Source organism: Emys orbicularis, chromosome 1 (assembly GCF_028017835.1).
Source record: "Emys orbicularis isolate rEmyOrb1 chromosome 1, rEmyOrb1.hap1, whole genome shotgun sequence".
Lineage (NCBI taxonomy): Eukaryota > Metazoa > Chordata > Testudines > Emydidae > Emys > Emys orbicularis.
In genome coordinates this window covers 59,890,153-59,909,967 of record NC_088683.1, presented here as the reverse complement: position 1 = coordinate 59,909,967, position 19,815 = coordinate 59,890,153, and the positions used below count along the sequence as shown (strand labels likewise).

General features: G+C 42.7%; 1 protein-coding gene across 2 annotated transcripts in view; it reads left to right on the top strand.

The window, feature by feature from the left end:
• The window catches only part of NELL2 (neural EGFL like 2), a 225,240-nt gene that overhangs the window by 17,532 nt on the left and 187,893 nt on the right, over positions 1–19,815 (top strand). For both annotated transcript variants that reach the window (XM_065405280.1, XM_065405271.1), the window contains exon 3: positions 17,134–17,284. In XM_065405280.1, the coding sequence (XP_065261352.1) occupies positions 17,134–17,284 (151 nt within the window). The remainder of the gene's footprint in view (positions 1–17,133; positions 17,285–19,815) is intronic.

Genomic DNA, 19,815 nt, shown 5'->3' with positions numbered 1-19,815 from the left:
CAGACTCCAAGGAGTTTTGTCCTTTCCGAGGAATTTCATTAACACATTAGATATTGACATTTAATGGCACCAACTCTGTTGCAGATCATATACTATATAATGGCATAGCTACAGTGAAAGATTGTATCACTGTACAAATTTAAATATACTATTTTGGCCCGATTGTACCTCAGTAAGATTGTAATCCCTGCACTCGCATACTAGTTGCTTGTTGTGTTCATTAAGAAACACAGCATACAGGAGTCCATACAGTCTGGGCACTAGTTGCCAGTGTATGTTGACTGAGTCTTTATTTCCTTTGACTCTTAGGTAGGATTTAGTAGTTGCAATAAAAGTGTGGAGGGTTAATGTCTGTAATGTCCATTAAGCATAGTCAGCCTTTAGAGCCCTGGAAGCCAAGGCCACCTACTTCTATTTTGGAAACTTAGAAATATAAAGGACAATCACAATTTTGACCTTTTTCTAAAAATATGTTTCTCACCTTTTACTTGCAAAGAGCCTTGAAAGTATATATATGAAAATATCCTGCTGTAAACCAGTCACTAGGGTTGGATGTTCCATTCTGTTTTTATATATATAAAACTTTAAAATGTAGTTTTTTGTTACATATTTGCACTCAAAAACAAAACAATGTAAACTTTAGAGCTGACAAGTCCACTCAGTCCTACTTCTTGTTCAGCCAGTTACTAAGAAAATGTTTGTTTACATTTACAGTGTCACCTGAACGTGAGAACAGGCATTCACATGGCACTTTTGTAGGCAGCATTGCAAGGTATTTACATGCCAGATATGCTAAACATTTGTGTGCCCCTTCATGCTTTGGCCACCATTCCAGAGAACCTGTTCTCACTTTCAGGTGACATTGTAAACAAGAAGTGGGCAGCATTATCTCCTGCAAATGTAGACAAACTTGTTTGTCTTAGTGATTGGCTGAACAAGAAGTAGGACTGAGTGGACTTGTAGGCTCTAAAGTTTACATTGTTTTGTTTTTGAGTGCAGTTATTTTTTGTACATAATTCTACATTTGTAAGTTCAACTTTCATGATAAAGAGATTGCACTACAGTACTTGTCTTGGGTGAATTGAAAAATACTATATCTTTTGTTTTTTTACAGTGCAAATATTTGTAATAAAAATAAATATAAAGTGAGCACTGTACACTTTGTATTCTGTGTGGTATTTGATTTTCGTTACCATTCTGCCTGGGCCATAGTTGATCAGGCTGGGCCACAGGATCTTTTTTGGGGAGGAGATGACGAGGCACACCAAGTGTCTAAATTTTAAATATTTACTAATAAAATAATAAAATACAGCAGAGAGTGCTGGGAACGCTCCCACGTCACTCAGGGGAAGAAAGGAAGCATTAGAGCCCCAAGCCCTAACCCACTTTCATACTCACACACGCACTACCCAAAACTGGCCAGGCCTGGGTGTAACGTGAGAAGAAGAGGGGAGGGGTGGATGGGAGTTCTTGCCCTGGGCCCAGGTCATCCAAGAATCTGCTGTAATCTCCAAATTGCTCCAGCTCTCGGGAGGGTTTTTAAGTCCTGGGTTCCTTTGGGGGTGTTGTCGTCCAGGACCCTCTGTGCCTGGTGCTCTTTGTACCAGTCCCAATCGGCTTGCTGTGGCCTTCTCGGCTGCCCAAAACACACCGGCTCCGGAGAATTTGTTTTCCCTTCTGTTGGCTTTCACCGTTGCCGCCTCATTCGCTCTGTTTTTGCTGCTATCTTTGCAGCTTTGCTCCACTTAGTTCTCCTCTTCTCATGACCGGGCATCTGTAGATTTCTCGTCAAGCCCATAACCTTGGGCCGGAGCCAGCATCTTATCTTCACACGGAGCTAGCTAAAGTGCCGAGTTAACCCGTTCTCTACTTTTATCTTTCTTCTTCCCACCCCCTTTGGCCTCTCGTACTCCTGCAAAGGAATCTTCCATTCCTCATTCACACACCTTTTACCCTCCCCAAAATGCTTTGTGATGCTTGCAACAGCGTTAGCCACGTACAATGCTGATCTGCCTTCCCTGGGGACTCCCTGAGGGAGGGGACCATTGGGGTGTGACAATGAATCCTTTGTTTTTCTGAGAGAATGAAAGCCAATTTGCAGTTGTGTGGGATAGATAGGCTGTCTCACATGCTGTCAGTGGCTCTAAGTTGTAGCCCCACCAGTGTAAACTCTTCTCACATCAAAGGGTATGTCTACACTATGGGATTAATCCGAATTTACAGAATTCGAATTTTGGAAACAGATTGTATAAAGTCGAATGTATGTGACCACACTAAGCACATTAATTCAGCGGTGTGCGTCCATGTACCAGGGCTAGTGTCGATTTCTGGAGCGTTGCACTGTGGGTAGTTATCCCATAGCTATCCCATAGTTCCCGCAGTCTTCCCCGCCCATTGGAATTCTGGGTTGAGATCCCAGTGCCTGATGGGGCAAAAAACATTGTCGCAGGTTGTTCTGGGTACAGCCTCACCCCTCCCTCCATGAAAGCAACGGCAGACAACCGTTTCGCGCCTTTTTTCCTGGGTGAACACAGCAGACGCCATATCACGGCAAGCATGAAGCCCGCTCAGCTCAAGACAGCAGTCATGAACATTGTAAACACCTCATGCATTATCGTGCAGTTTATGCTGAAAAAGGACCAGAAAAACGAGGCAAGGAGGAGGTGGCGATGGCAGCGCGGCGATGAGAGTGATGAGGACGAGGACATGGACATGGACATGGACACAGACTTCTCTCAAACCGCGGGTCCCGGCGCTTTGGAGATCATGTTGTTGATGGGGCAGGTTCTATCCGTGGAACGCCGATTCTGGGCCCGGGAAACAAGCACAGACTGGTGGGACCGCATAGTGTTGCAGGTGTGGGACGATTCCCAGTGGCTGCGAAACTTTCGCATGCGTAAGGGCACTTTCATGGAACTTTGTGACTTGCTTTCCCCTGCCCTGAAGCGCCAGAATACCAGGATGAGGGAGGGATAGCTCAGTGGTTTGAGCATTAGCCTGCTAAACCCAGGGTTGTGAGTTCAATCCTTGAGGGGGCCACCTAGGGATCTGGGGCAAAATCAGTACTTGGTCCTGCTAGTGAAGGCAGGGGGCTGGACTTGATGACCTTTCAAGGTCCCCTCCAGTTCTAGGAGATAGGATATCTCCATGAGAGCAGCCCTCACAGTTGAGAAGTGAGTGGCGATAGCCCTGAGGAAGCTTGCAACGCCAGACAGCTACCGGTCAGTCGGGAATCAATTTGGAGTGGGCAAATCTACTGTGGGGGCTGCTGTCATGCAAGTAGCCAAAGCAATCATTGAGCTGCTGCTACGAAAGGTAGTGACTCTGGGAAATGTGCAGGCCATAGTGGATGGCTTTGCTGCAATGGGATTCCCTAACTGTGGTGATGAGATAGATGGAACCCATATACCTATCTTGGCACCGGAGCACCAGGGAACCCAGTACATAAACCGCAAGGGTTACTTTTCAATGGTGCTGCAAGCACTGGTGGATCACAGGGGACGTTTCACCAACATCAACGTAGGCTGGCCAGGAAGGGTTCATGACGCTTGCGTCTTCAGGAACACTACTCTGTTTAAACGGCTGCAGCAAGGGACTTACTTCCCGGACCAGAAAATAACCGTTGGGGATGTTGAAATGCCTATAGTTATCCTTGGGGACCCAGCCTACCCCTTAATGCCATGGCTCATGAAGCCATACACAGGCAGCCTGGACAGGAGTCAGGAGCTGTTCAACTACAGGCTGAGCAAGTGCAGAATGGTGGTGGAATGTGCATTTGGCCGTTTAAAAGGTCGCTGGCACACTTTACTGACTCGCTCAGACCTCAGCCAAACCAATATCCCCATTGTTATTGCTGCTTGCTGTGTGCTCCACAATCTCTGTGAGGGTAAGGGGGAGACCTTTATGGCGGGGTGGGAGGCTGAGGCAAATCGCCTGGCTGCTGATTACGCGCAGCCAGACACCAGGGCGATTAGAAGAGCACACCAGGAAGCGCAGCGCATCAGAGAAGCTTTGAAAACCAGTTTCATGACTGGCCAGGCTACCGTGTGAAAGTTCTGTTTGTTTCTCCTTGATGAAAACCCGCCCCCTTTATTGACTCATTCTCTGTAGGCAACCCACCCTCCCCCTTCGATCACAGCTTGCTTTCAAAGGAAATAAAGTCACTATCATTTAAAAATCATGTAATCTTTATTAATTGATTATAAAAAGAGGGAGAGAACTGAGAAGGTAGCCTGGGTGGGGTTTGGGAGGAGGATCGGAGGGAAGGAAAAGGCCACTAAAAAAAGGTTAAAATAATGACAGCCTTTTGCTTGGGCTGTCCACTGGGGTGGAATGGGAGGGTGCACGGAGCCTCCCCCCACGTTCTTACACGTCTGGGTGAGAAGGCTATGGATCATGGTGAGGGGGGAGGGGAGGTTATACAGGGGCTGCAGCGGCAGTCTGTGATCCTGCTGCCGTTCCTGAAGCTCCACCAGACGCCGGAGCATGTCTGTTTGCTCACGCAGCAGCCCCAGCGTTGCATCCTGCCTCCTCTGATCTTCCTGACGCCACCTCTCATCTCGAGCGTCTCTTCTCTCCTCATGTTGGTCCCTTCTGTCCTCACATTGGTCCCTCATGTCCTCACGTTGGTCCCTCCTGTCCTCACGTTCACTGGCATCTTTCCTATACTTTGAAACCGTGTCCTTCCACTCATTCAGATGAGCTCTTTCATTGCGGGTGGATTCCATGATTTCCGCGAACATCTCGTCTTGCGTCCTCTTTTTCCGACGCCTTATCTGAGATAGCCTTCGGGACGGAGGAGGGAGGCTTGAAAAATTTGCAGCTGCTGGAGGGAGGGAAAAAAGGAGAGAATTTTTAAAAAAGATACATTTTACAGAACAATGCTTATACTCTTTCACAGTGAACAACACTATTCACATTACATAGCACATGTGATTTCTGTGCAAGGTCGCATTTTGCCTCTTAATATTGAGTGCCTGTGGCTTTGCTGCTAGAGATCACAGACGCAGGTCCGGGCAACAGAATTCGGCTTGCATGCGGCCATGGTAAGCCATTGTCTTTTGGTTTCTGCGCCCTCCTTTCCCACATACCAAGCAAAGCTCATTGAGTGCTGCGGTTTTCCTGTTAACCTTCAGCAGCAGAAAACAAACTAACCCCCCCGCCATCCAATTCTCTGGGATGATTGCTTTATCCCTCCCCCCACCGCGTGGCTGGTATCAGGGAAGATCCCTGCTAGCCACACGTGAAAAGCTCAGCACCAATCCCCCCCCCCACCCCCCCGCACTTGGCTTACTACAGGGAAGGATTTCTTTTCAGCCACAGGCAAACAGCCCAGTAGGAAGGGCCACCTCTGTCCCCTTAATTAAATTCCCGTATTTCAACCAGGTTACCATGAGCGATATCACTCTCCTGAGGATTACACAGCGAGATAAAGAACGGATGTTGCTTGAATGCCAGCAAACACTGAGACCATACGCTGCCAGGCTTTGTCATGCAATGATACCAGATTACTTGCTACTAGCATGGCGTGGTCAAGTGTCCTACCATGGAGGACGGAATAAGGCTGCACTGCCCAGAAACCTTCTGCAAAGGCTTTTGGAGTACCTCCAGGAGAGCTTCATGGAGATGTCCCTGGAGGATTTCCGCTCCATCCCCAGACACGTTAACAGACTTTTCCAGTAGCTGTACTGGCCACGAATGCATCCCAAGTCCTCAGGGCAAATTAATCATTAAAAAACGCTTGCTTTTAAACCATGTTTTATATTTTAAAAGGTAAACTCACCTGAGGTCCCTTCCATGGGGTCATGGTCTTGGGTACTGGCTTGGGAGGCTTGGGAGGGTACTTCAGTCAGGCTGAGAAAAAGATCCTGGCTGTTGGGGAGAACGGAGTCCTGGGTGCTCTCCGGAAGCTCGTCCTCTTCCTCCTCTTCCCCATCCGCAGAATCCTCAGGTGTGGCTGATGAGATTACCCCCGCCTCGGAATCCACGGTCAGAGGTGGGGTAGTGGTGGCGGCCCCCCCTATAATTGCATGCAGCTCAGCGTAGAAGCGGCATGTCTGCGGCTCTGACCCAGAGCGACTGTTTGCCTCCTTTGTTTTCTGATAGGCTTGTCTGAGCTCCTTGACTTTCACGCGGCACTGCTCTGAGTCCCTATTGTGGCCTCTCTCCATCATGCCCTTGGAGATTTTTTCAAATGTTTTGGCATTTCGTCTTTTCGAACGAAGTTCTGCTAGCACTGAATCCTCTCCCCATATAGTGATCAGATCCAGTACCTCCCGTACGGTCCATGCTGGTGCTCTTTTTCGATTATCGGCCTGCATGGTTACCTGTGCTGATGAGCTCTCTGTGGTCACCCGTGCTCTCCTGTGCCGGGCAAACAGGAAATGAAATTCAAATGTTAGCGGGGCTTTTCCTGTCTACCTGGCCAGTGCATCCGAGGTCAGATTGCTGTCCAGAGCGGTCACAATGGTGCACTGTGGGATAGCTCCTGGAGGCCAATACCATCGAATTGCGGTCACACTAACCCTAATTCGAAATGACAATATCGATTTCGGCGTTACTCCGCTTGTCGGGGAGGAGTACAGAAATCGATTTTAAGAGCCCTTTATTTTGAAAGAAATGGCTTCGTTGTGTGGACGGGTGCAGGGTTAATTCGATTTAACGCTGCTAAATTCGAATTAAACTCATAGTGTAGACCAGGCCAAAGTGACGTTTGGCCAAAGGATGGGGGTATCTAAGTAATCACAATGTGGTCTGTGGTCTGGTACTGTATTACACCTGAAATGGGGAAACAGAGGACTCTTTAATACTAATCCTGACACTTAAATGTACTCTTTTTGTGGCCTGAGCCAAGACAATTAACCTTTCAGCCTGTGTTTCCCCATCTCTAAAATGGGGATGATAATAATATGTAGTGACCAGGCAGAGGCATTTGTGAAGTGCAGTGTATATGCTAAAGTTCATTAGAAGGCACACAGCATTCCCCTGACCTGCAATTTACTTGGGAAATTATCCCTGGCAATGGCTGTTTAAATGCTGGCAACTGCTCAAAATCAGTTGGCCTTCACTTCTGCAGCAGGTGACTGGGGTAGAGAAACAGATGCACCTTTCGACATGTATAAAAAAGAGTTAGTTTAATACAGATATGCTCCAAAGAGTCATTTAAGTGACCCTATCCAAAATCGTAAGGCTAGTCCTGAGGCATGATCATGGTTGAGAGGACTCAGTATATTTCAAGGGGTAGGAGCTGCAAAATTGTTTTGCAGGCTCACAAAAAATGCTAAGGATGGTTATTTTAAGTACACACTCAGGAATCGGGTTTGAGAAAAGGCGCCACACAAACCCTCAGCTTAGCATGACTTTCCTCAGGTTTCTGGAAAAACCTAGTTTATAGTGGGCATGTTCAGAGACTGAACACTGCATAGTCATTCTCACCCTCATATTTCATCACCTGTTTTGCAGCGTGCTCCAGCATAGATATGAAACACTATTATTGATTAACATTGAACGCCTAACGTACCAACAGCTCTGATTTGCCTGGGACAGTCTCAGGTTTGCAAACCCCGTCCTCAGGAACTGTAACTGCTGTTGTCCCAAGGTTGGGTGGTTGTTCCCAGTCAATTATCATATTGTACTATATTGTCTAGTGTTTTTTATTCTTTTGTTGTGTCACAGTTGACAATTTGTCTCTTAAACTATGTATAAAATTAATAGAAAGGAAAACTAATAAATCAAGCTAAAATGGTCAGTCCCCAGGCAACAGACTAGAGAAAGCTGCAAAGCAAGGATGATTGGAACTTCACCAGTTGCTGCATAACAAACTGAAATTTCCCCCTGGCTTTTATCGGATGCAATGATTTGGTTTCAATTCACTTTGTTCATTTAGTTTTGCTTTCTTTTTAATTTTTTTCTGTTATTGATGCCTAAATTTTCACTTATGTGTCTCTGGTTAAAAAAGGAGGCAATCAAAATCAGTGGATGCTTTTGAAACAGAATGAAATCCTAGTCCCATTGAAGTAAATGGGAGTTTTGCCGTTGACTTTAATGGAGTCAAAAAGTCATCCTATATGTATTAGGCTCATAGACTTTGAGGTCAGATGGGACCATCATGATCATCTAGTCTGACCTCCTGCACATTGCAGACTACAGAACCTCCCCCAATCAGTCCTGAAATAGACCCCTAACCTCTGGCTGAGTTACTGACATCCTGAAATCATGATTTAAAGACTTCAAGTTACAGAGAATCCACCATTTACACTAGATTAAACCTGCAAGTGAACCATGCCCCAATATGCAGAGGAAGGTGAAAACCCCTCAGGTTCTCTGCCAATCTGACCTAGGGGAAAATTCCTTCCCCACCTCAAATATGGCGATCAGTTAGACCCTGAGCATGTCAGCAAGACCCACCCGCAAGATATCTGGGAAAGAATTCTCTGTAGTAACTCAGAGCCCTGCCCATCTAGTGTCCCATCAGCAGCCATTGGAGATATTTGCTGCTAGCAGTTGCAGGTCAGCTACATGCCATTGTAGGCAGTCTCATCATACCATCCCCGCCATAAACTTATCCAGGTCAGCCTTGAAGCCAGTTAGGTTTTTTGCCCCCACTGTTTCCCTTCCAGAACTTCACTCCTCTGATGGTTAGAAACATTCACCTAATTTCAAGCCTAAACTTGTTGATGGCCAGTTTATATCCATTTGTTCTTGTGTCCACAAGGGCACTTAACTTAAATAATTCCTCTCTCTCCCTGTTATTTATCCCTCTGATGTATTTATAGAGAGCAAACCTATCTCCCCTCAGCCTTCATTTGTTAGGTTTAACAAGCCAAGCTATTTGAGTCTCCTCTCCTAAGGTAGGTTTTCCATTCCCCAGGTCATCCTAATAACCCTTCCTGGCACCTGTTCCAGTTTGAATAATCTTTCTTAAACATGGGAGACTAGCAATGCACACAGTATTCCAGATAAGGTCTCACCAGAGCCTTGTATGACGGTACTAACACTTCCCTGTCTCTACTGGAAATACCTCGCCTGATGGGACTGCATTAGCCTTTTTTCACAGTCGCATCACATTTGTGGTTCACAGTGATCCTGTGATCATAGAATCATAGAATATCAGGGTTGGAAGGGACCTCAGGAGGTCATCTAGTCTAACCCCCTGCTCAAAGCTAACTAAATCATCCCAGCCAGGGATTTGTCAACTAAATCATCCCAGCCAGGGATTTGTCAAGCCGGGCCTTAAAAACCTCCAAGGAAGGAGATTCCACCACCTCCCTAGGTAACGCATTCCAGTGCTTCACCACCCTCCTAGTGAAATAGTGTTTCCTAATATCCAACCTAGACCTCCCCCACTGCAACTTGAGACCATTGCTCCTTGTTCTGTCATCTACCACCACTGAGAATAGCCGAGCTCTATCCTCTTTGGAACCCCCCTATAGGTAGTTGAAAGCAGCTATCAAATCCCCCCTCATTCTTCTCTTCTGGAGACTAAACAATCCCAGTTCCCTCATAAGTCATGTGCTCCAGACCCCTAATCATTTTTGTTGCCCTCCGCTGGACTCTTTCCAATTTTTCCACATCCTTCTTGTAGTGTGGGGCCCAAAACTGGACAGTACTCCAGATGAGGCCTCACCAATGTTGAATAAAGGGGAACGATCACGTTCCTCGATCTGCTGGCAATGCCCCTACTTATACAGCCCAAAATGCCGTTAGCCTTCTTGGCAACAAGAGCACACTGTTGACTCATATCCAGCTTCTCGTCCACTGTGACTCCTAGGTCCTTTTCTGCAGAACTGCTACCTAGCCATTCGGTCCCTAGTTTGTAGCAGTGCATAGGATTCTTCCGTCCTAAGTGCAGGACTCTGCACTTGTCCTTGTTGAACCTCATCAGGTTTTTTTTGGCCCAATCCTCTAATTTGTCTAGGTCCCTCTGTATCCGATCCCTACCCTCCAGTGTATCTACCACGCCTCCCAGTTTAGTGTCATCTGCAAACTTGCTGAGAGTGCAATCCACACCATCCTCCAGATCATTAATAAAGATATTAAACAAAACCAGCCCCAGGACCGACCCTTGGGGCACTTCGCCCCAAGGGTCAACCAATACAACCAGGTCTTTCTCTTCCTCTGTCACTTCCAACTGATACATCCCCAGGTTATAGCAACAATTCTTATTGTTAATCCCTAAGTGCATGACCTTGAACTTTGCACTATTAAATCTCATCCCATTTCTATTACTCCAGTTTTCAAGGTCCTCCAGATCTTCTTGTATCATATTCTTGTCCTCATCCATATTGGCAATATCTCCCAACTTTATGTCATCCACAAATTTTATCACACTCCCACTTTTTGTGCCAAGGTCAGTAATAAAAATGTGAAATAAGATTGGTCCCAAGATTGATCCCTGAGGAACCCCACTAGTAGCTTCCCTCCAGCTTGACAATTCACCTTTCAGTATGACCCGTTGTAGTCTCCCCTTAACCAGTTCCTTATTCACCTTTCAATTCTCATATTAATCCCCATCTTCTCCAATTTAACTAATAATTTCCTATGTGGAACCGTATTGAATACCTTACTGAAATCCAGGTAGAATAGATCTACTGCATTTCCTTTGTCTAAAGAAATCAGTTATCTTCTCAAAGAAGGAGATCAGGTTGGTCTGACATGATCTACCTTTTGTAAAACCATGTTGTATTTTAACCCAATTACCATTCACCTCTATATCCTTAACTACTTTCTCTTTCAAAAATTGTTACAGGATTAGTATATTAGTATGCTATAATGTATGTTAGTACATAAGTATATTACAGATGGGATAAAACTGGAACCAGTTCTCCAAATCCCTTACTTGTAGATGAAATAGGTTTTTGAGCTGAACTTCCCCTGGCTTTGGTTTTGAAAAATTAAATTAGGCTCAAGTGTTTTTGAAAAATTACACCCTCTCTAGTTTTTGCCTTTCTATATGACACATTGTTACATGCCAGACATTTGGGAACGTATTAGTGGAGGATGGGAGGGGATGGCGGGGGAAGGAAAAATTGTAAAAGACTGGTAGCTCATGCTGTATTACGAATTAGTATTTCATGCATCAATTCAAATAAAAATTCAAGTTTTTAAAAATAAAGCATTCCCAGTGCAGAATCAAATGAGCATCATAATATTGCAGTCTTTTATTGTACTACAAGTTGGTTCATTTTATTCCATTTTCAGGTTTCATTACCATCATTGATACAGAAGTGAGATTCATGAATTTGAATGCTCAGTATTACACTTGAGAGTGTGTGCTGTTATTTCAACCTTGTAAAGATTCTGCATGTTGATTGGCTTGCCATTCTACCTCATTTACCAAAAGAACCTGACCCTGCAAATCAGCTAGTTAGGTTAAAGAACGATGTAAAGTAAATGTAGTGCTGGATACCTGTGTCTTTTGCAGACAGAAGGATTAAAAATCCTCGGTCAAAGCGTTCTTAGTCAAAGACTGTAATGAGAAGAGGAAATGACACAATGTGAATATATGCTTATGTTACTGATTCCACCAAGCACTGGAAAATGGTACAAAATCAAACTAGCATTATTACATTCTCCGTACTGTTATACCTTGCAGCCCTCCTCCTTCTCTTACAAGTCACTAGAATTTAATTCAGATAGTTCAGCAAATTTTCACTTAGGTGCAGAATTGATTTATCGCTATTAAAAGCTGATTGTATGCACATTACACTGAAAACACAGAGCTTGATTCATTAGCAAGTGTTCCTTAAAAGACTTTTTTGCAAGAATTCTCTTTCAGCAGTTAGGTGCATATTGTAAGTTTAGCTCCAAATAGAAAAAAACAACAACCCCAAACAATTGAAGACATACCATCTGTTAGGTGCAGCTACCTATTTATTTTAATAATTATCTATTTTTATTTTAGCCAAGGAAGCATCTGCAGTAGGTTATTAGTCCTTAAACATTTTGTATGCAGTTTCTTGGCATTACTGAGGGTTGGTCAGCTGGGCTTCAATACTTCAGTTATAGAGCAGAAAATAGCATCTCTACATCTCATGGGCCTGATCCTTAGAGACCCTGAGAACCCCCTGTGAAGAATAGAGTCCTCCATTTTCATTAACATTTGTCTTCAGTGGGAGTTAAGGCTGCTCAGCACCTTGCAGGATTGGGCCATAACAGTAATATGGTACTTGGTCCCACCTTTATATTGCATGTGGTTTGGGGAAAAAAGGCATTAAACTACCTATACAGTTAATGAATTGGCATCCTTATTGACAGGGCCAGCTCCAGGCACCAGCAAAACAAGCAGGTGCTTGGGGCGGCCCATTTCTAGGGGCAGCATTCTGGCGCCGGCCATCATAGGCGCCGACTTCAGGGCATGGTGAAAAAGTGCCCCCGCCGCCCCAGCTCGCCTCCGCTCCGCCTCCACCTGCTCCCCTGAACGCGCCGCTGCTCCGCTTCTCCCCCCTCTCTCGCCTGAGAAGGAGTGGGGAGAAGCGGAGCAGCAGCGCGCCCGGGGGAGCAGGCGGAGCGGAGGTGAGCTAGGGTGGGAGGTCGCGGGGGGCCTGCAGGAAGCAATGGGGGGGGGAGAAATGCAGCACACCAGGGGGAGGAGGTGGGACTGGGGATTTGGGGAAGGGGTCCAGAAGGGGTGGAGTTGGGGCGGGGCCAGGGGCAGGGGGGCACAAAAAAAAGGGGGGCCCGCCAAATTTTTTTTTGCTTGGGGCGGCAAAAATCCTAGAGCCAGCCCTGCTTATTGACCAGGATTAATATTGCATATTTAAAAAAATCTCTGCTAACTGCATCATTTTTCGGTACTTTTGACAACTGGGCTGTCTCAACTCTAGTAATAGATCTTTCTCCATGGGCATTGTTACCTTTACTACAGGACATTTTCATGCTGTAGCCACTAAATGGAACAATCTGAGACATGTAGCAGACTATGAAACTGAATCCTTTTTTTTTTCATTGTCACTATAGAGTTTATTCTTGTAGAAATTGAAAACTGAGTGTTAATAACACATATGGATTTATGAATTGTTATGAGGGGTCCAAATCTCTCTCAAATACATTTGTAGTATTATAATAAAGTTAAGCCCTCTATTCAGGTATCTCTATCTGAAGTAATTTTCTCATACAAACTGATAGCTCTTACAGTTTACATACGTTGGGGCCCTAGACTCCAATGATTTATACCTCTGCTTTAAGTAGATTTTTGTGAACTACACTAAAACTGTGTGCAGCATAAATCTCCTATGTAAATTACATGACATCACAAATTATTAATCTGGATTACACCAGAGAGTTCATTCTTCTATGGTTTTCAATGGACAGTGGTTTTCAAACTTTTTCATTTGCAGATCCCTAAACATTTTTGAATGGAGATACGGACCCTTTTGGAGATCTTAGACATAGTCTGTGGACATCCAGGGGTCTGTGGACTATGGGTTGAAAACCACTGCTCTAAGACATTTGGGGATTGTGAACATGTCTGAAAAGGTGCAAATAATAAGGGGTTTTCATTAATTCATAAAAATGTACTTGTCATGTTGAATAAATGTTGGTACACAGTTAATTTTGATACCTGACAAAGTAATCTATCAAGTACTGACTTTCACATTTTAAGGGTAATCTAAATAAAAGATTTGCCTTATTCTATTAGAGCACTGGTCCAATTGGGTCCAATATCCTGACTCTCTTAGGAGCACTATGAAAACTCCACTGGCCAATTTTGCCATATTGTCCATGGAATGGCAGTCCTTCTTGACCCCTGCATTACTAAGCCTACACTGTGTTTTGGGAGACTTCATTACTTATATATTACTTTCAAAAGAACAGGCACTTTCTCCAGTGTAATCAGCACAAACAGACCTGCCCGGAGTAATGGTGTTTGGTGACCAGGAGATTGGCAGTTTCATATTCTGGGAGTTAAATTTGATTTTTGTCACTTTAACATGTTGGGATTCAGAGTGTCCTAATAAGGTCAAAAAGTGTGCAATAGCACAAAGGTCCAGCGGAGAATTCCTTTGCCTATATTTGAGATTCAAGTATAAAGCTGTGATGAAAGCCTATAGAGGCTGGGTGTAACTCTTGTTCAGTAATGTGCCTGAATCATGTTTTGCAAATATAAGGAGGCCAGAAACTGACTCACACTAGAGTCCCTTTGCTCTACTCAGGCAGCACACACAGGAGTGGTACCTCTGCCTTAAATAGGCAACTGAGGATTCCCCCACTGGTTGGCATAGAGCTGTTTATATGTGCTCTGTGCCTTACCCTCCCAACATAGGTTGCACATCCAGGGTGGAAGGGCATGTGGTCAGAGCATGGGAGCAGGCAGTTACACGCAATGCCCATGGTTTGTTTATTTACAAAAGGCCTGATCATCTGGAGCAATGGGTGTGTGCAGCTTCATGTGTGGAGGCAATCAGTTGTGTGTATAAATGTGCACATATAACACTTGGAGTTTTGGTCTCAAAATACGTTTCCTCATCCATAATATATTCTCTCCTAATGTGCACATTATATTGATTTCACCAATATTTTTCTTTCTTTTAATAAAAGTTTTGTTTTTTTTAAATGTCAACTGTATAGACTATTCTCCCCTCCCTGCATGAAGTATTTATGTGTATAATGCCAATTTACACTAATAGATTTTACTAGTTATTGTGCATTCAAACATCCCGATGCAACAATAGACCACAGTGCAACCCCTGTCTAAAACAGAGCAATACGGGAAGGCCTGGAACACTGTCAGTCAACCATAGTTAATATTGGACTGCACAAGCATCATACTAGGATTTGCATGTTGTTCTATACCTTATTATTATATACAAAAATATCAATTCAGATTTAGAGTGACTGATCATACTTCCATTGAAGTTAATAGCAAAATTTCCAGTGAGCAGAACCAGGCCCATAAACCTTGCAGGAAGTCTATAGAAGTGCTAGAGACAAGAGACAAGCAACATTACTACAGTTGGTTTAATAAATTAAATTTAGATACCAAAGAAAATTTCCATCCACTCCAGGTTAATAGAACAATTTTTCTCTGGTCTGAACTCTCTCAGGTCTTGCTTGCTTCTGCCACCCACACTGAGTTGCAGCTTACTCCACTACTTTGAGACTTCTTGTAAACTTTTCAGGTCAGAGATTCTTGTTTATTATTTGTATTGCCTAGGAACTCCAGTCGTGGACCAGGATCCCATTGTGCTCGGCATTAGAAAAACACAGAACAAAATGTGTCTGTATGGCGTGTGGCACTAAATAGGCCCTGGTCCTGATTGGAATACATTTGCAATGTTAATGCTAAAATAATGGACCCCTAAGCATAAAAACCACTGGCCTGACTGTCAGAGCTTCTGAGAACTCACAACTGCCATTAACTGCAGATAGGGTGGTGGATGCTTTCCCCTTCTGAAAACTCTCACTGCTTGTATTTTTCTGCATCTTGATAGATGATTATGTTGGTTTAACCTTAGGCTGGGGTTTTGTTTTTAGTTCTTCAGTCTTATCCTGCATTTCTTGTGTACCCTCCACTCCCAGTGCATTCAGTAGGAATTTTGTGTGCATTAAGAATTCGTGATAGTGGATGGAGAAAATTTCCCATGTGTGTCTTTTCTTTTCCCCAATCTATCTGTTGGAAATAAATTGTTTATATTGCTAGAAACTGTTAATGCAGTTAAACCATCTTGTAGCATGCAAACCTATGTCACTCCATTTTGCTAGTGTCCCATGGCTAAAAATGAACATTTTGATGTAATTTCATTTGAGTTGCTTCATAATTTATTAATAGTTTCATTAAAATACCATGGATGTCTGCTACATACAGGGTGTTATATAAGCCACAATAGAAAAGACAAGAAATCATAAAAAAGGCATTTTAAAGGAAACTTTCTGTCTCTTGGATCCACCATGTTAAAGAAAAACGGACCAAATTTTAGCCCTGGTGTAAAAACCTGGATAAGTTTGTCTCAGATTTCTGTGGGTTATAAATTTCTGCATCTCCTCTATCCACATTTACAAAATATTTATTTTCAAACTAATAAACATGTTTGCTTAGGGATGCAGAGTACAACTTTTATAGGTACCTCTTAAAGCTTAAAAACATGTTTCCATAATAATGAGGTAAGCTTGTTGTAAGCTTCCAGTATTGCCACTGAAAAGTCAGCATTTACATTCCAGTTCGTCGTCTACTGCTGATGTCATTGCATTAGTGCTGGTTGGTCAAAACACAAAGACAGGAAGCTTATGAATTGATTTAGATTTGACATGGTTGATTGCACACGCTGATTAATTTATTCCTTATATAAAATACATATCTTAAATATTTCCCTAGTATAATGCATTGTACATGAAAAACCTGGGAATTGTTTCCTCATTTTGATCGTGTGACATCTTGGCTCTGTGGGACTCAAAGTTGGGCTCTTTGTACTCTGCTAACGTTATGTGCAAATTAGAATGAAGATCTACTCCACACTGTACAGTTGTTGTTTGTGTTTGGATTCTTAACAATTTCATTTTTACAGTTAGTCTCTGGCAAGCATACACTCACATGTGTGTGCACATCAGCAAAATGCCCAACACTAATTTTGGTGATCTTTACAAATTTTATATTGAAAGGTTTCGAAAGTTCTGTTTTAATCCATTGATAGTAAACCTTTTAAATTGAGTAAACCTTCTGCAAAGAGCTGCTTTTTTTAAACAAAATTAATTGTCCTTTGATACCATGCAAGCTCATTTTTGTAGAAGCCATAAGATCAGGGATCAGGTCTCACAAGACAGCTTAGGCTCATATCCAGTGTCAACACTTTTTTGTGGTAAAGTGCAGGAGAGCTGCATTGTTAGAGGCGCCGTACTTTGGATGAGATATTAAAGGAACCATCTGTCCATCTATGGAGAAGTAAAAGAGCCTAGGGTACTGTCTTAAAAAGACATGGGGATAGCACTTGTGTCCTAGAAAATGTATCCTCTTTCATTAAAACAGGCTCTGCTGTCCAGAGCTGTGTGTAAGCTATTATTGACCATAATATGATGGCTGTTCTTGCCCATTTGTCACTGTACTACTAATATGTAACTCATTATTTTGTAAGTTCTGTGGATTTAGAGTGCTATTTAAAACCAGAGTCTATTCTCAATGATTTTCTGTTTCTTTTTTAGATACTTCAAGAAATGTAAAAGCATCCCCAGAGACAGCTGAAGTCTTTTTTCAGAAGTTAAGAAATAAATATGAATTCACAGTTTTGGTGACTCTAAAACAAGCCCATTTAAATTCAGGTGTTATTCTTTCTATTCATCATTTAGATCATAGGTAAGTACTGCCACCTATATTTCCTGTATTATTCATATACTACTAAATACAAATACATGCCTTAATTAAATCAGAAAAATAAGCTCAAGAAAACGACGGTAAGATTTGCTGTGCAGAAGATCACTTTCAAGCAGCTATAGTGTAAGGCAACACGCACTATGCAAATTAGTAGATATTCACAAATCTAAATCTGCCAACAGAATGTGGAACAACTGTCACTCTTTAAATGTCTCCTGCTGCTAAGGGCATAAAAAGCCATTTCACTGTTGTTGGTCATAACATTATGTGCCAGATACCCAGATGGTGTAAATAAGCATTGCTCCATTGTAATCAATAGAGCTATACCAATTTATACCAGCTCTGGATCTGGCCCTATAACTGTAACATTTAACTAGCTGGCTCATAAGTTTCTAAAGATAGTAAAAATTTCCTCATGGTTATGGACATACACCTATAAAAACTGGAACAGTAGTTTGTAAAGAACACCTTTTAGGTTTGAAAGACATGAAGCATTTGAGGTTTAATTCTTTCTGATAGTATAATCACTGTTTGAGATACAGAAGGGATATTCTCTATATTTTCTGTAGCAGCTATAGCTACTGAAGCTAGCCAACCTCTGGTTCTATGAAAGGGTAAGAAGGAATTTTAAAAACTTGCAATTTTTTCCTGAATAAATTAGTCATCACCCGGCAACAGATGTTCTCTCCCTCCAGTGTGTGTAGACCATTAATTTTTTTTCTGATATATTACTGTAATACTTCCCTACTTGATAGTTGTGCTATTAAATGAAACAGTCCTATATATATGATTGTAAAGAGGCTGATTATAAAGGAAACTCTTTCATAATAGGATTACTGTTACTGGAAAACTGGTATATTACTAAATACAAGGGATCAGATTTCAATATCATAAGGGCAATTCTCCTTCCCCTTCTTTTCAAACAGTCCCAAAACTTGGAACTAATTTGAGGTTTACATTTTTTTTTATTAACTACCCGTCTCCCCCATTGTAGCAGGACCAGCTGTCTCCTGAGTGCTTCCTCATGGTCTGGGGTGGCTCTGTGGTGCCCTGCCTTAATTTTCCCTCTCAGGTAACCCAAGGACTGTATGCTAGGCTCTTTTGCTTCAATAATATGCCTCCTGTTCTCTCTCCCAACCCTTCCATTTTATTACCTCCTCATATATCATGTCCGTCATTGTTTGCAAAATTTCTCTGGATAGCAATCATGTCTTATGTTTGTTTCAGGAGGTGCCTAGCACACATTTGGATAATTAAATAATAACTATAATGAAAAGGATGTGTTAGTTCATCTAGGCCAATGAAGGATAATAACGTTATAAATAACAGTCAGCACGGATTTGTCAAGAACAAATTGTGTCAAACAAACCTGAAAGCTTTCTTTGACAGGGTAACAAGCCTTGTGGATAGGGGGAAGCGGTAGATGTGGTATATCTTGACTTTAGTCAGGCTTTTGATACTGTCTCACTTGACCTTCTTATAAACAAACTAGGGAAATACAACATATATGGAGCTACTATAAGGTGGGTGCATAACTGGTTGGAAAATGGTTTCCAGAGAATAGTTATCGGTGGTTCACAGTCAAGCTGGAAGGGCATATCAAGTGGAAACCCAAAGGGATCAGTTCTTGTCCGGTTCTGTTCAATATCTTCATCAATGATTTAGATAATGGCATAGAGAGTACACTTACAAAGTTTGTGGATGATATCAAGCTGGGAGGGGTTGCAAGTGCTTTGGAGGATAGGATTAATATTCAAAATGAACTGGACAAACTGGAGAAATGGTCTTAAGTAAGTAGTATGAAATTCAATAAGGACAAATGCAAATTACACCACTTAGGAAGGAACAATCAGTTGCACACATACAAAATGGGAAATGACTGTCTAGGAAGGAGTACTGCAGAAAGGGATCTGGGGGTCATAGTGGATCACAAGCTAAATATGAGTCAACAGTGTAACACTTGCAAAAGTTGGACATTAGGAAAAACTTCTAACTGTCAGGGTGGTTAAGCACTGGAATAAATTGCCCAAGGAGGTTGTGGAATTTCCGTCATTGGATATTTTTAAGAGCAGGTTAGACAAACACCAGTCAGGGATAGTCTAGATAATACTTAGTCCTGCCATGAGTGCAGGGGACTGGACTAGATGACCTCTCGAGGTCCCTTCCAGTCCTATGATTCTATGATTCTATGATTGTTCCATACATTATATCTTCAATTGCTTTGTCCAGTCTAGTTTTAAATATTTCACCACTTCCCTTGGGAGAATATTCTACAGCCTAATAGATCTTGCTGTCAGGAAGCTATAACGATGGATTCTTAAATGATGGGACCTAATTCAATGGCCACTAAAGTCAATGGGAGTCTTTCCTTTGACTGCAATGAGCATAGGATTGGGCTCAGCACAAATATAAACAAGTAGAATTTGTGAACATAAAATTGGATGTTTGCTAAAGCTTATACTATATATTTTCTTGTTCACAATATTAGGAAGTAAAAATATTGTCAATGCATC